The sequence below is a fragment of the Halictus rubicundus genome, chromosome 2, assembly GCF_050948215.1.
Source record: "Halictus rubicundus isolate RS-2024b chromosome 2, iyHalRubi1_principal, whole genome shotgun sequence".
Lineage (NCBI taxonomy): Eukaryota > Metazoa > Arthropoda > Insecta > Hymenoptera > Halictidae > Halictus > Halictus rubicundus.
Genome location: NC_135150.1, coordinates 9,812,016 through 9,828,548, shown reverse-complemented (window position 1 = coordinate 9,828,548; position 16,533 = coordinate 9,812,016). Strand labels below are relative to the sequence as shown.

General features: G+C 37.8%; 1 protein-coding gene across 1 annotated transcript in view; it reads left to right on the top strand.

The window, feature by feature from the left end:
* Pot (zona pellucida domain protein papillote) overlaps window positions 1-16,323 on the top strand; it is a 49,533-nt gene extending 33,210 nt beyond the window's left edge. The window contains exons 3-6 of the mRNA XM_076805108.1: window positions 2,683-3,019; window positions 4,962-5,118; window positions 7,206-7,563; window positions 11,904-16,323. Coding sequence (XP_076661223.1) covers window positions 2,683-3,019; window positions 4,962-5,118; window positions 7,206-7,563; window positions 11,904-14,045 — 2,994 coding nt within the window. The 3' untranslated portion in view covers window positions 14,046-16,323. The remainder of the gene's footprint in view (window positions 1-2,682; window positions 3,020-4,961; window positions 5,119-7,205; window positions 7,564-11,903) is intronic.
* The last annotated feature ends 210 nt before the right edge of the window (window positions 16,324-16,533 follow it).

Genomic DNA, 16,533 nt, shown 5'->3' with positions numbered 1-16,533 from the left:
TACATATTTTGCTTGTTCAATTTACGTGTTAACAATCTTAATTATATGAGCTTCATCTTATGACCCTTTATCAATGGATTTATTCTGTTAAATCAATATTATTATTACTAGATGGTGAACGTTTATGCAAATACAAGCGGTTGTAGTCCAATTTACAGAAACTGGAGTCTAATAGAAATTATTTGAATTGATAAAACGTTCCATCAACTTCTAAATCAGATAACCACAGTTTTTATAAATTGCTATGCATAGCAGAATTTTTTATTAATTGCTATGCATAACAGAATACAAAACATTGAGGTTTTGCTTCAATTGAGGCGAATGTGCCCAGCCCTGACATAGAGTCTTATACAGTGGAACCTCGATAACTTGAACCTAAGGGAAGGGAAAAATCTTCGAGTTATTAAAGTTTCCGCTTATCAAGGTTTAGAGTAAGAGAGATTCAAAAAACGAAAATTCGACTTACAGAGGCTTTGTACTCTTTAATTTTGATCCTCTTACAGCAACATTTTGTTCTCTATACTGTTTGAACCACTGTAGTAAACAATTTTGAACATCAGGAAAATTTACCACATCATTTTCTCTTGCTATCTAAACTAGCTCCAAAGATTTTCTTCTGCATGATTCTTTTCCATTTTTTAAAATTGTTGGGGAAGTTTTATTTCAAGTTTTAGAGGTTTGTACAGCTGAACAGACGGGAATGAAGAACAAATTTTCGTCTTATAGAGGTTTTCGAGTTATCGAGGTTCTACTGTATTAGGTACTTGAATAAGTTTCTACCGTTTACTGATAGATGTCAGAGCTAAATAGTACTTGTATGTCATTTGAGATGGTGTAGCATGTTATGTGATAGTACTGCATGTAAACAAGCTTTAAGACTCCAATATATGACATCGGAGTCTAGCGTAAACAGCAAATGTTTTCTAATTTTGTGTCGCAAAACAACATTTGCGGGAGGTGTTATTACATTATTTCATTTGAAAGAAAAGTACAGCTGAAAGTCATCGTTTGCTTGTAGAAGTTTGTGCTGACAATGCGTGATTCAAAAGAGTTGTAGAGGTTGGTTTCAGCGATTTAAAAATGATTTTTCTAGAGACACTTAAAGAATTGTGAGAAGCCATCGCTGCTAATCGTTATTGAGAACGATTAGTCAATTTAAGTCGAGCATTGAAAGAAAAACGTCCAAAATATGCAAAAAGACTTAACAAAGCTATTTTTAAACATGACCACCACACCTGCCATGTTCGTCAAACGCCATTGTTCCATCAGATTACCATTTATTCCGATGAATGGTAGCATGGCCTTTCCCTTCAGTTCTTACGAGCATATCAAAAAATGGCTTAATGATTGAATTACTTCACACGAACCGAATTCCGCCTATTGTTAGATCCGCTTATTACGTGGAAAGTGGGAAAAGATTATAGTTAATGATGCAGAATACTTTAAATAAAATATTCTCTATTTTTTTTTATTCAAACGAAGGACTTTTACTTAGGAACGGAACGGCAGAAACGTATTCAAGCACAGTAGAGCCTCCCGTATCCAAACTTCCATTATCCGGACGTTCTACTATCCCAACAGCGTTACGCACCGATGTTCGTATACGATGGTTTTCTCGTAAACAGTATTTAAAAAAATTGAAGAGAAAGAATTTTTCATCAATTTTTGATATTTAAGTTATCTTTAGAGAAACGAAGGTGACCTTTAGTTTTTTTTTAAATGGAATGCTATGTACATCTTTTAGAGTTAAATGAAAACGTGGATCAAGACGAATTCACTCATATGTAACACAATGACTTCCAAGGTCACACAAGGTCCAAAAATGAGAGAGATATGTTGATTGAACATATCGTAACATTTCATTTGCTAGTATCGCAACTATAAATTAATAAGACTACATACCGTGTTCAATATCACTTCCATTAGCAAGAATGCATTTCTGAGCCCTGTTGATTACATTCCTGTTACTTTATGCGAATGTTGCACTGGATATGGTTGCATATGCGTTTGTCTTATCTCAGTTTGTAAGTCGTTTAAACCTCTTGGCGGTGTAGTATAAACAATATCTTTAATATGACTCCATAAAAAAATCTATCTAAAAAAATCAATTTCTACCATACTACAATAAAAAATTTACAATTCGTTGACAGAATATGTTGGTTACAATAGTGCTTTGATTAATGGGGTTTATTCAGGACAAAGTTTTACGTTTGTTTCACGTCACTGTTACAAATCGGACATTCCATATGCAACAACCTAATATTATATTCCACAAAGTTATAAGCCGCTTAATTATATAAATAGCAAAACCCACTCCCAGTTATATAAATAGTAAAACCCAGTCCGCGAAGGGTTGAAAGTGAATGAAACGACTATAATATTGTTATATTGTTCGTTATTATATTGTTCGAACTCATTTAAAAAAAGGCTACTCTACTGTACATGCTGTAAGGAAAGTTTATTTTTTACTGATTGGATGTATTAATTCTAAGCTTGCTCTATTTATATTTAATTCATTGAGTATCCTGTCTTTCTTGTGACATAATTTTGCATCGTTGCAGAAGGTAGTAGTCGAATCTCTATAACTCGAAAAACTTGGGAAAGTTGGGAGTAGTATTGTCGCGAGGTCTATGACCAATACCGATGACAATTCGGGTCTCTGATCTCTCGTTTGGTTTCCAGATGCTGGCAAGGTTACTGACAGTGCTCTGCACAGCACTTCCTCTGGTGCTGTCGCAGAGCAACTACGCCTCGCAAGGTAACAGCATCGAGTACCAGCCCGGTCTGCCCCCGACCACGATTCTGAACGGCAAGGTAACCAAACTGGACGACATCTCGTCGATGATATTTCTGAATCGCACCAAGGCGTACCTGAATTGCAGCCAGGGTAGCATGCAAGTCGAGCTGATGTTCGAGGAACCGTTTTACGGAGTCGCCTACGCCGACTTCGATCGCAACAGCGCGTGCATATTCAAAGGCCGCGGATCGACCAGCGCCAAGTTGGAACTACCTCTAAAAGGTGCGCAGTCCCCTGCCAGATTCACAGCATCGCCTACTGATCCATCCTCGGTTCTCTCGGCTTTTACGATCTTAACCGAGCCCCGAAGCCCACGTGAGAAGTAACATTCAGCGTGGGCTCACCACACTTTGACACAATTTAGAAAAAAGTTCTTTCTTTTTTTTTCTCCCCATCCGTAGTGTATACATGGCGCGCCCAGCAACGATGCCACCAATATTGTAGATAGCTGCAAAAATAACCGAGCGACTTGTTTTCCTCATGACTGACTTTTAACAATTTACACGGCAATTTTGTTGTGGTACTAATTCGCAAGATTATGGGATATTGGCTTATAGAGAGCATTCGTGTTGAACAAAATATGGGCATGAAACGGTTCTGAAAATAACTATTTAAAACAGAGATTGGGAAATTTGTGACACTTTCGAGTAGGTTCTAATTGAAGCATGGATTGTAGAAATTTTTTGAAATGAGAAAACAGATAATAAAACGCTCTTGAAAGTAAAATAATTTCTGATTCACTAGAATAGAAGTGTAAAATATGATAATAAAATTTTTACTGTAATCGGGACAGATATTTTGTTCAGTACTATTAACAATCTTCTCAATCGTATCTTTATGCAAAATAAAAATTCACTCTGGATCTTGATGTAAAATAAATATTTTCTACCTGAATTTGCAACAAACTGGAGTGAAATAGAAATTTATTTTCTTTTTTAATAAGTTGAATAGGTTGAAAATAATATAACAATATTTTTAAATTCTTCTAATGGTTTTAATCTTTTAAATAAATGCATAAGGTCAATAGTGTTACTCTTGGGAATTTGTTAATACTAAAATTACCGAGTATAAAAAGTGATTAGCTTCTGATATCTTTTAAAAATCGCAAGATCGTGTTCACATAACAGGAACGATATTTATCATATCGTAATAAATGCTATGGTGAGTACATTTATTCATTCAGACGTCTTTGTAAAAAAGATCATGCAATGTTCCGATCCATATGATCCGGTTATTTTTAAAAGTCAACACAAATTAGTCACTTTCATTGCTCTAGTGTCAATAGATTAGAGTAACACTTTTTCTCATAAAAATTCCATAAGAATACATATTATTCGAATTGAGACATATAAGTGCGAATAAAATTTCTTTAGAAACTATATATCTATAGATAATACATTTCTTTATAACTATGTATTTCGATCTCTGGTTTAAAACTGTGACACAGAGCGAACCGTTTGACTGTGCCACCGAGATTTACTTGAAAACTCTTTATTGTGTGCAAGAAATATTTCAAGCAAAAATGACTGGAGTTTAAAAAATAATAAATTGTTGTATTAACTTAAGCAAAAATAGATTATCTTCAATGTAGGATACGATTTTTTTGATATCTCGATTTGCTGAATTTTTATAAATGTTCAAAGTTGATTTTTTTTTCAGCGAAAAAGATATTTTTGCTTTTAACAGTCGGAATTTTCTCATTTATCAAAATAATTAAAAAATTGTATTATAGAATGATAATCTATTTTTGTTTCAGTTAACACAACAATTTTTTTATTTTCTATAGTCCAGTCACTTTTACCGCTGGGTTCAAGCTACCAAGGTTTTGCTGGACATGGAGTTAGATGATGTTATACAACTCCACCATTTTGTAATTTTATGAATAACAAATATGAAAATAAAGCTAAATTATTGCTTAATGTTCCCTAAGAAAATCTTTTTTTTTTACAATATCTTTATATGTGAAAAAAAGTTAGATTTCCTCTATTTTATTAGGCTTACGAGGTTGTATACCTCCTTAATACTCGAAGGAGATTGAAAACTGTGCGGACAATCCAATAACTTGGAGAATCGATAGTTTGGACAAATATTTGAAGGACGAACGACATTCGGTTGTACGTATGCAACACAACGGTGTGCAAACTTGAAAGATTCAATGTTCCAGGATGCGGCACGAGGCAGGATCCTCAACGCGTGTTCACCAACAATGTCGTGGTCCGCTTTCATCCCGGCCTCGAAATGGACGGCGACGAAGTTATTACAATAGTCTGCAGGTATCCGCCACCTGTGGCGCCTGCGCCACCCAAACCACCTGAGAGCATGTAAGTAATTCGCCTTGTAACCTTCCTTCCTGAACCTTGTGCACAGAGTGAATCGCCTTCAGGAGTTACACATGCATAGAAACGATAAAACCTGGACGGAACATGAGAATCTTTTTGATGTGTACAATCATATTTCATGAAATGGAGAGCCCGGTTTACCAACCTTAAAAGAATCGATTTTTTCTGCTGTAATCAAGAGTACCATACTTGCAGATCATATCCCTATAGGTACAGTGACTCCCACTAATATTCGGACGCTTTTAAAAATCGTATATCTTTGTCAATATTAGACCATACGACTTGGATTTTTTTTTAACAAGTTGGCACAATTGGTTGCTACATAAAGCGAACAAAAATTGTTACAAAAATTGCAATTGGTCGAAATTGCAGAGAAAATACTAAAAGTTATATTTTGCAACTTTTTTATGTGGACTTACATTGAAAACTTAGAAAGTATGATTTGTAGATCTGTACGAATTATACATATTCTGAGAATTTCATCAGAATGAGTAAACCTTGCAATGAGCTACAAATGTTTCAAAATGATCACACAAGGGCGAAATTCCCTGACAAGGCCAAAATTCTGCGACTTTCGCCCTTAAGCTTTCATCTTTGAACGTTTGTAGCTCATTGCAACGTTGACCGATTTAGATGAAATATTGAGAATATGTATAATTGATACAGATGTACAAAACGTACTTTATAAATTTTTAATATAAGCCCGCACAAAAAAGTTGAAAAATACAACTTTTAGTACTTTCTTCATAATTTCGACCAATTGCAATTTTAATCAAACATTTTTTTCACGTTATGTAGCGATCCAATTGTTCTAACTTCTCAAAAAATTCAATTAGTATAGTTCAATATTGACAAAGTTATGCGATTTTTAAGAGCGTCTGAATATTAGTGGGAGTCACTAGATATTCGAAGTACTATACAGAAACGTCTCATAAACGTGGTATGGTATCAGACATATCCCTGGGACAGTACTGATTTATTTTTTGACAAAACTGTTTTGTTTCTAAAGATTGTTTGTTACGAAACTTTTATCAATATTATCAATTAATAAACCAATAAGTCGAATAAGTTATAATTAAATTTTAATAAGTTTAAGTTAAACTGTTTTTATGTGAAACATGTATTTGGACAATAGAGAATTCAGATATTAGTGGTTCGGAAAATCGAGGTTCTACCAAATATGCTCCGAATTATGTCATGTTTGGACTTATTTTATCAGGAAAATGTAACAAATATGTTAATGGACATTTCTTAAAAAAATAATTAAAGACAAAAAATTTTGCCCTTTCGTATCATTTCCAGAAAAGTTAAAAGATCTAAAGTGTCCTTATATTATTTTCTACTTATCAAAATTATTAAAAGAAAGAAGAAACTCCTAATTGGCATCTGTTTTGCATTGAGATTTTGCATACATATTTTTTGGTCATTTGGGCCATACAATATAATTTGTTGAAGTCAAAATATTTAAAATTGTAAGAGTTCCTTGAAGAGGGGCACACAAAAAAATGCCTTACACCCGTTCTGTAGGTCTAAAATTAAAACATGAAGTACCACTTTAATGATTATAAATGTAATTATAGCATGCACCAAAGGAAATAAAATATCTCATTATTTGACAAAATGGCTACATTTCGAATTTTGATTTTTCATGCTTTTCTTCATATTTGGCATAGTAAAAAAATAGAAAATATATTTGTCGAAGTTTTTGATTCATGCGATAGCGGCAAGTTTTCTGACGATTCTTTAAAAATTTAAATATGATCACGCAACTCGATCTTCAGATACTCTGTCAGCCATGTCAGAAAATAAACTTTCGAAAAAAATGCGTTTAACGTTTTGACTATCAGTTGTTACATGTACAGTAAGAGTTGCGTTCCTCATACATCCATAACTTCGTTGTTCTTACGAATTTAAACGAATCTTTTTGCAGACATATTTTTAAAGACGCGTGCATCAAGAAAAATCGATTTTTTTCAAGGTTCTAGACGGGAAGATCCCCTTAATCGTTTCTCACCTTCTATATTTAAATAGTCGAGCGATTTTAAAATTCGTTTATCGTTTGCCGACAGTATGGCCACAGAGACTGCCTCTCCATTGCCCGAGCCTCCGCTGAAGGGATTCCAAATTCTGTTGATCATTTGCGCGATTCTGTTTCTATCGCTGCTCCTGATGGGTCTAGGCTGCTCGTACATGTGCCTGAAGCGCAGAAACGTTCGCGTGATCCACCGTCATCCGTTCGGAAGCGGTTCAGGTTCCGAGATAACGAAACTTTCCACGTCCTCTCTGAGTAACATCACGATGTTCGAGGGATTGAAAATTCCTCGGGCACACGCGCTTCTGCACGCGCCGCCATCTACTACCGGAAGCGACGCGAATTTGATGATCGATCATTCGTTGCCTAGCGATTATCCGAGCGAAAGCTCCGAGGTAAGTTCATCGACAGTATATTACTCCTTATTTTCATTCGTCAAGCACTAGAACTACCAGTACGGTCAAACAGATCCACTTGAAATTCTTCTTTTGCGATTATTAAAACTGTAGAGTTGCATTTATAGAAAATTGTTCGTTGAATTGATTCATACGTATTCATATCGCCCGAAGCCTTGCAATCTTTACAAGACATCTTAGAAATCTTACTTCCTGGACTGGATAGTCTTAACACTAAACCTACCACGGTCAAAATCACCGGTTTTCTATTTCACAATTATTGAAATTATAAAAACTTCTTACAAAGTTTAAATACATTCATCTTCTCCGTTCTGTAAGACGTTTCACTTTTATATGTTTTGTGTTTGGTAGGTTTAGTGTTAATATTAACCCCTTGACGGCTTTGATGTGTTTTGTATTTCTTACAGTCAGTCTCGCAATTAGACTGCGGATGTTCGTGCAGTGTTCAATTTTTCTAGACAAATTTTAAGAAAGTGGAATCAAATAAAATCACACTTTCAGTGGTAATAGTCATTGCAGATCAAAAGTTATATAAAAATTGTACTAAATTCTAGCGAATTTGACATACTACTTTTTAAAAATATTTACATTTTTTTAAAATATTTACAAGCCACTAATGCATAAAGATCCACAGTCTACTCATAATTCATGGCACATACTTTAAATCGGAGTAACTTTTTTATAAATGGAACAAACGATTTCAGCTTTTGGCAAAAAATTGCATTTGGTCTGAATTACGAAATAAACTGAAAACGCTGCTTCTGGCAACTTTTTTATTTGAGCTTGTACCGAAAATTTGGAACATATGTCTTGTAGATTCATATGAATTATGTGAATAACTCAATAACATGGTAAAAATAGGCTGAAAATCGTGAAAAACTGTAATTGTCACAATCTTTAATCGTTCATAACGCATACACCATTTAATCAATTTTGACGAAATCTTCAGCATACAACTTATATAAATCTACAAAACACATTTTTTAAATTTTCGTTACAAGCTCAAATAAAAAGTTCTCGAAAGCAACTTTGTTCAGACTAAATTCAGACTAAACGCAATTCTTCCAAAATTTTCATCACATGTCGTCTAGTAAACTAACTCATCTAGCTCAGTAGACAAGCTAAAGTCGTTTGGTCCATTTATAAAAAAGTTATTCTGATTTAAAGTGTGTACCATTAATTATGAGACGACTGTATGTCGCACATATTGAAGTAAAATATTGTTTAACATTTACGGCAAAAATTACCAGCAACATGTTTATTGTCATTCTAGGAACACGTACAGGGTGTCTTATTGTAAGTGAAGCACTCGAATATCTCTGTAATTATTAATGACATCGAAAAATATTTCAAATGAAAGTCGTAGGGCTTTGAGGGGGGCGTAATGCTATGTCAATAGTTCTTTCATAAGTGGAGGAGTAGAGGACATATGAAGGTCTCTTTCAATTTTTTAATAGAACTATGTACATTTTAATACACCAATCGATGTAGTTCATGATTGCCTGTAAAAAGTTATTAAGCTTCTTACATCGAAAATCCATTAGTTCAGAAGATATTTCAATTGTAATACTACGAAATAGCACTGGTGGTAACATTTACCTCTTTGCAATCGATGCTCAAAATGTCGTCCTTCAGTTTGAGTACAGAGGTTTACTCGATCTTTGAATGACGTGTCAATCCGATGTAACATTTTTTTAGAAATCATCGAAGTTTTTAGAAATGGTCGGAGAACGTGAAGAAGTTGCCAAACTTATTTAGCATTATTTCACGGTTTAAGAATATAGCATAATAGGTCGTTGAATTCATCTCGACACTAGCTAGAATATTGCGAAGTCACAAATATATATTAACATTTTAAAAATCAAGGCGACTTCCATTTATTATAAATAAAATTTTTTTAATTTCTATAATATTGAAATTTGTGGACAAGTGAATACCGATTAACTTGTGTTGGAAACATTTTTTGAGGGATCATCAAAAATGTTTGAAAAATCGTAGTATCAGTGCCGAGTTACCTGGAAAAAGACTTTTTCTTATTAAAATTAAAAATACTTTTATATTAATTAATATTCATTTATTTTTAACAAAAATGCCATTAATGTAACTTGCATAAATAAAATAAAAAATATTCGAAACAAAATAATAACTGGAAATTGGAAAAATACAGTTTTAGTACTTCGGGCATCTGTTTTCTAAAATTCGTATACCTTTAAAAATGGCAGATAATGGCAGCTAAAATTTCTGTCTGTTTCTTCAGAATAGTTTAAGCTTTCGTATAAAAGAAATTCCACGCCAGCCACTGTTAGCCATCCTTTTTTAAGCTTTCTCAATGTTTAAATGGTTATAAACACTGCGACATTTTCACATGGACTAAGTAATGGTTATGATGCAATTAAATAATCAAAATATGACTATCGACCTACATAAAATTCTAATACAAACCCTTTATTCGATGTTTTACAATGACTAATTGGACAAATTAACATCATCTTCAATTTTCGAATTCTGTCTGCAGAATGATATCTTCGATCATACAATCATTCGAAACAAACAATATCTTAGATTTTGAAGCTTTGAAGTATTGTTAATATAGAAAACATTTTTTCTCAAAATCTTGGACTTGAAACATTGAATTTTGGCCAGTTTTTCGCGTTCTCCGACCAGTGTGCACCGTTCTAACTTCATAGGCACAAGCTGCACCACTGTTGAGTAGCATCTCGTAATATTAGAACTGAAATACCACCTAAACTAATGAATTTTCGATGTAAGAAGCTTAATAACTTTTTACAGGCAATCATGAACTACATCGATCGGTGTATTAAAAAATACATGGTTCCATTGCAAAAATTGAAAGTGATCTTCATATGTCCTCTACTCCTCCACCTACGAAAAAACCATTAACATAGCATTACGTCCCCCTCGAAGCCGTACGACTTGTGTTTGAAATATTTTTCGACATTATTAATAATTTCAGAGATATTTGAATGGTTCACTTAAAATGGGACACTATGTCTGTTAACGTCTTTTTGAGTTTATACGAATATTCATTGTTTAAGTGTATACAAATAAAAAGTTAAAAAATTTAATTAATTTTGCCACTTTATCTTAATTTTTAATTTTCAAAAAAGGAATTTATGAAATTAATTAGTTTTCTTTCCATCATACGGATATTTTTTTACCGTTGTGTTAATTAGACAGGGCGGGATAAATTATGATGGAACCATGGAGAACGGATGAGAATTAATATAATTACATTTTATTCAACTGTGATTCATGATCCTCTAAAGTTCTTTTAATTGGTGCTCGGTAGAATATTTCCAATGTAATGCTGGTTTTGTTACAATTTTAAATGTTTCACATTATGTTCTAGAGGAGATTAAATCAATCTTGAACGATCAATTCAAATGTTTTCTAAATATGTTTTCGTGGGAAAGTTACTGAATTTTATTTGTCCGTGCGTATAGTGTCTCTTATTAACATTCAAATACTCTTTAAAATAGAATAAAATTTTTAGTTTTCAAACAAACGATTTGTGCGTTATTTAAAGAGCTATAAGTTTTAGTTTACTAAATGACGCGTGAAAGAAATTTGTATAATATTGTAATTTATCCGAATTGTAAAGAAAATAGTAGTAGTTGTTTTTTGGCAACGTTTTCTCTGAGCCTACATTGAAAATTTAGAAGATTTGGTCAGTAGATTTGTGTCAGTTTATTAGTAGACTGCGGATTTTTATGCGCTATACAAATTTTCTGGATCAATTGCACGAAACAGAAGCAAGATAGAAATTTATTTCCTCCAACAATTGTAGTAAGTTGAAAATAATGTATAAACACGTCTAAATCCTTTTAATCTTTCTCAATTTTTACATTTCACATTTCAAATTCGTTTCGTTTTCGATTAATGCACACAACGCAAATTCAACCCAGTTTTTTAGGCAAACAATTTGCGTGGTTACATAAAAGGAAGCTTAGGAAGTAATAAAGCTTTAACAAACGGACGAACATGCTATTTGTATATGCTCGTGTTGTTTAACAATATTACACATACACATTGCGAAAGAAACTTTTAAGATAACCTAATATAGGTATGTATACAGTCTAAAAATTTCATTGAAATCGGTTAAAATCGCTATAAATTACAAATGGTTAAAGATTGTAAAAATCGCCGATTGATTAGATGTCAATCAGATAGCTGGAGATACTCAATCGGATACCTAATACGTTAACAAAATGATTGAATATCAAAATTAAAGGGGTCAAATTGACACGAACAGCGCGCAAATAATTCGTTTTCAAACCAGATCTAATCTCGATTTTCAGGTCGACGAGGAACCTTCGCTGCCCGTATCCTCGGCAGGCTCGTACGACAACAAGGCATTCGTTCACCACGAGACCCATCAACGGCAAGATATGCGCACCAGCAGTTCCTTGTACTCGGAGACGGTCGCTGCAGAAGTGGAAACGACCTCCATAACGGCTGCGAATGCTTCCAGGAGCAGCATCGCTCGACACATGGTTGCAGTACCGATTGAACCGAAATTCGATGTACAAATGAGAGTGAAGAGAGCCCCGCCTCCTCCGCCTAGCCCTCTACCATCCGAATCTGACGTGGCAAGCGTCACGCTGGAAAGGAACCTGACCACGATCCTAGAAAAGGAAGAGTCCAGCCTGACTCGCAGCCTCGAAAGCCCGCCAGCTAGAATGACAACCTTCTCCTACGTCCCTGAACTGCACGGGCCTCCCGGAGGTGGCGCTTCGCCCTCGACGATCTCCCGACAGCAAACTCCACCTGTCTACTCGAGGATCCTAAGGAAACAGGCGGAAAGAGAGACGATCACCAGCGCCAGCCTGATCGAGGAACGAATCCCGTCGCCCGCCGGGCTCGAGCAGCCTCCGCTTCAGCACCACGAGATCCGTCGACCCAAATCCCTTACTTCGTTGAACACGGAACTGACCGAGACCCGTTCCCTCACGGAAGTGACCGATCACACCCATGCCAAGTACAGAGTGGCCAGCATCCTGGCGCCGACGCCTCCGCCCCCGCCACCCATCGTTCCAACGACCACCGCGACGCACACGGCTATCCAGCATCGAGAACATCGGTTGTTCCGCGAGGAAGTGACGGAACCCCTGGTGGAACCGCAGGTGGTGGCCCCGAGACGTCCGGAGATCACCACGCACGAGGTCGACGACGTGTTCCTGAAAACGGTGACGGAGAAGAAGACGATCGAAGACGTGGAGCGTCACCGTCGCCAGGTGACCGAGTACAAATCGAGACCTCAACCCCCGGCGGACCCCAAGTGGGACGTGACTATCAGGAACTATCCGACAGAGAATCTCCCGCCGCCACCGCCCGAGTGGGAGAACTTCTCCGACGTAAGTTCTACGTCGAACTTAACCATCACGAACGAGCCGAACGGAGTTCAGGGCGACGCACCGATAGACGAGGAGCCCGACATCAATATCGAACCGACGTACACGGCTCGGGCTGAGATACCCTGCAGACCGCCGCTGTCCGCTCGCCGATCCATCGACGAGACGGACGCGGACTGGTTCACCAGATTGTCCCGCGTTCTAGATCCCCGATACGCCGCGGAATTCACCGAGGAGGAACGTATAAGATGGCGGGAGATTATCACCACCGATAGCACCCTGCGAACTCTGCTGACGGAAGCCGTGGTTAAAGAGGACTACGAGCTAATCCGCAAAGACGCGAGATACACAAACCTATTCCGCCCAGCGAAATGGGACGTGATCATCCGAATCCTCGGCCCACCGTCGAACCAGGCCGGGTCCACGTCTTCGTCGAACCTCGGCAAGAATCATAGATACAAGAGGTCCAAGTCGTCCGAATGGGACACCAGGTCCAGAAGATCGTCCTTGCCGACTTTGTACGAGTACGAGAGCGACGGCGGCAGCTCCGCTCGGACCCAAGGCCACCGGATCCAGGTGTCGCATTCCACCTCCACGATGGTTCAGCCGAATCGCCTACGTAGACTAGGCTCGAGCCACAGGGGCGCTGCAGCCAGTAGCGAAGCGGATGTCAGATCGATGTCCGAGATGACAGTCCGAGACTTCGTCAGAGTCGACCCAGACGACTTGACGAGTTTGAGCTCGTTCGAGGGCGCGGACTCGCTGGTCAGGTCCCTCAGCCAGCCAAGCTTAGCCAGAAGCGGTTCGGAGTTCACCGAGCATTGGGGCATTCCTTCCGGGATGATGGATCTTCCCCCGTGGGCCGCGGAGGACGCCGAGGAAGGCACCAGCTCTGTAGAGACCACGCCCAGGGTGGTCCGAAGAAACGACGTTCTTGCCTCTTTGGACGATCGCAGACAGGGTTTGGGACTTCCCCCCACAAGATCGAGTCGGTACATGGAGAGGGAGCTGAGCAGCGTGCGCGTCACCGAGAGCCAGAGGACCTCGAACTGGTTCCACGATGATTCCGAGCCCGAGATGCAGATCTGAGCGGGCCTCGCACGACATTATCCTCGATTCCGTCCTATAGTTGATCTTGCTTTGCCCTTGCCGCGACCACGGCAAAGCATCCGATCGGTGTTTTTACGAGAATGCCCATTCCCCACAACGTTTCACGACCCCGACCCAGAGTACAACAGAGTCCTCTTCCTGGAGCGACACTCGAATACTTGGAACTACCCCCGTCATTACCGGGAAATCACGACGCGACGCGACGGTGGAAAAAGGGGGGGAGAACTCGAAGAAGTTAATATCGATACTTTTCCACTTATCGACGAAGGCAGATTAAGGGAAGTCCGGTTCGCTCTTGAACAACACTGGCCCTGTAGGATCCGGTTCTCTGGAACGTTCACTGCCTATTTCTTCGCCAGGTCGGAAGACCTGGTGGATGTTCTCGAACAAACTGCGCCACGACTCCGCCGCGTTCGCTGTCCCCGGTTTGCTTAGAGATCGGCCGGATACGAGAATGCTTTGAACAGACTAACTGATGATTATATTAATAATTGGACGGCGCACGCGGCGTAGAACGACGCCATTTTCTCCACTTCGCCACTCGAAGTAGAACAGAGTCGAATGAAGCGCGAGCGATCTCGACTAGGGGATATCGAGTGGGACTGTAGATTCTGGCGTGTCGAATTAACTATAATGAAAGACATTAACTCGAGGCAAGTAAGGGTAAGTTTCTGATTAACCGCGCAACAAATTCTGCTTAGCTAACGATCGATTAGACGCCGCCTTCCAAAGATCTCCACGATCGTTAGAACACCACCGGGACATTTTTCCTGTTTTCATGCGATGTTTTAACGCGTTCGCTATAAGCGGACCGCGGACGTTCCATGCAGTTACAGCACGATAGAATTACGAGTTTTATACCGGATTATATTAAAATTCATCGAGAAGACAGGCCACGAAGCAAGACTTTAGGACAACGACGACGAAAAGATGTATTGAAATTCTTTCGGAAGATATCTAATTTTCGTTGTGACGTCGAGCTCCGGGGAGTTGTTATTTTTTTAAAGCTAAAAATTGCACGAACATCCGACGGTCTAGCAAAATGTCTTCGAGGACAATGTATTCTCCTCGAGCGTTGTACGTAATAGAAGTTTAATTCGCGTTTGCACGAGAAACGGAATTGTTCTCTCTTATCGTTCGAACCGGAAGACAATGGGAATAACGGGGATCGAGTTAGCGAAAGTGTTAAATATTCGGTCGGTGGTACCGCTGCGATAGTAGTTTGTTTAAGTAGGTAACGAAACATACGGTGCTGGGTTATACGCTTCAAACAATAGCTAGGACTTCCTTCTTCAAGACGTACTTAATCCTCTCAGTGTTAAATGTATCCCACACGTGCGGTGTACGTTCGTTCGAAGTAGATATGTATCGACCGGCAGGCAGCGTGTACACTGCCATTTACAAGTCGCCGAGCGTTTGCGTTTGTAATATGTACGTGGTTTTCTAGACTGCCGACGGAAATTGGAGCGATCGACAGAAACCTTGAAAAGAAGAGAATAAACGTTTGATAAACTGGATCGGGAAACCGATCGTTTTCGGTATATTCGATTCTTGTTTTTCGCTATCGGCCTCACCGCGTGTACACTCCGGGACAAAAAGATAGCACGCATTGAGACATGATTTTCATTTATTTCCAAAAATAACATTATTTGCCAGGGACCAAAAATAACAGTTACTCTAAAATTTTCGACGATAAAAATCATTAATATAAAGTTGATTATTATTGAAATTTAAGATATTCTACACAAAATATAAAGATAAAAATTCGAAGAACAAAATGATTAAAAAATATCGATTTTTATACTTTTTGATTACAAATAACAGTTATTAGAGCCCAAAAAATTGGATCCTCCTCGATAACTGTTATCGATGAAGAAAAACTGTTTCGATTCCTCAAAGCAGTTATCGATGAGAGAAGTTCATTTCGATCGCTCATAACAGTTATCACTGAGAAAAGTTTATTTCGATCACTCATAACAGTTATCAATGGGAGAAATTTATTTCGATCGTTCGTAATAGTTATCGATGATCGAATTTCTTTTCATTTGTTCATAATAATTATTGTTTGGGAAAATTAATTTCAGTTGCTTAATTAATTACTGAGTTGATTACTCTTTTTCAGTTTAGGCGGATTTTTAATTGATAATGACTAAAAAATCAAACCGAAATCGCAATTCATATTACATTGTCTTGGAAAATCACCCCTTAAATTTTCTCTCACCTGTAATCGAACAACCTGTATAATTTTCTAATACTTGTCCGAGATGAAATCATTCCTACAGTTTCAAATTGTCTGCTATCTTTGTATATTATCCTAATAAGATTCCTCCAACTATTTATAACAATGTTAAGATCGGGAAATCCTGTTGGCCAATCTAAAACTTGAACTTTTGTTGAGGAAAAGTATTCCTTCACTACCTATGCAGCATAAACCACAGCATTTTCATGCTGAAAAATGAATTTATCT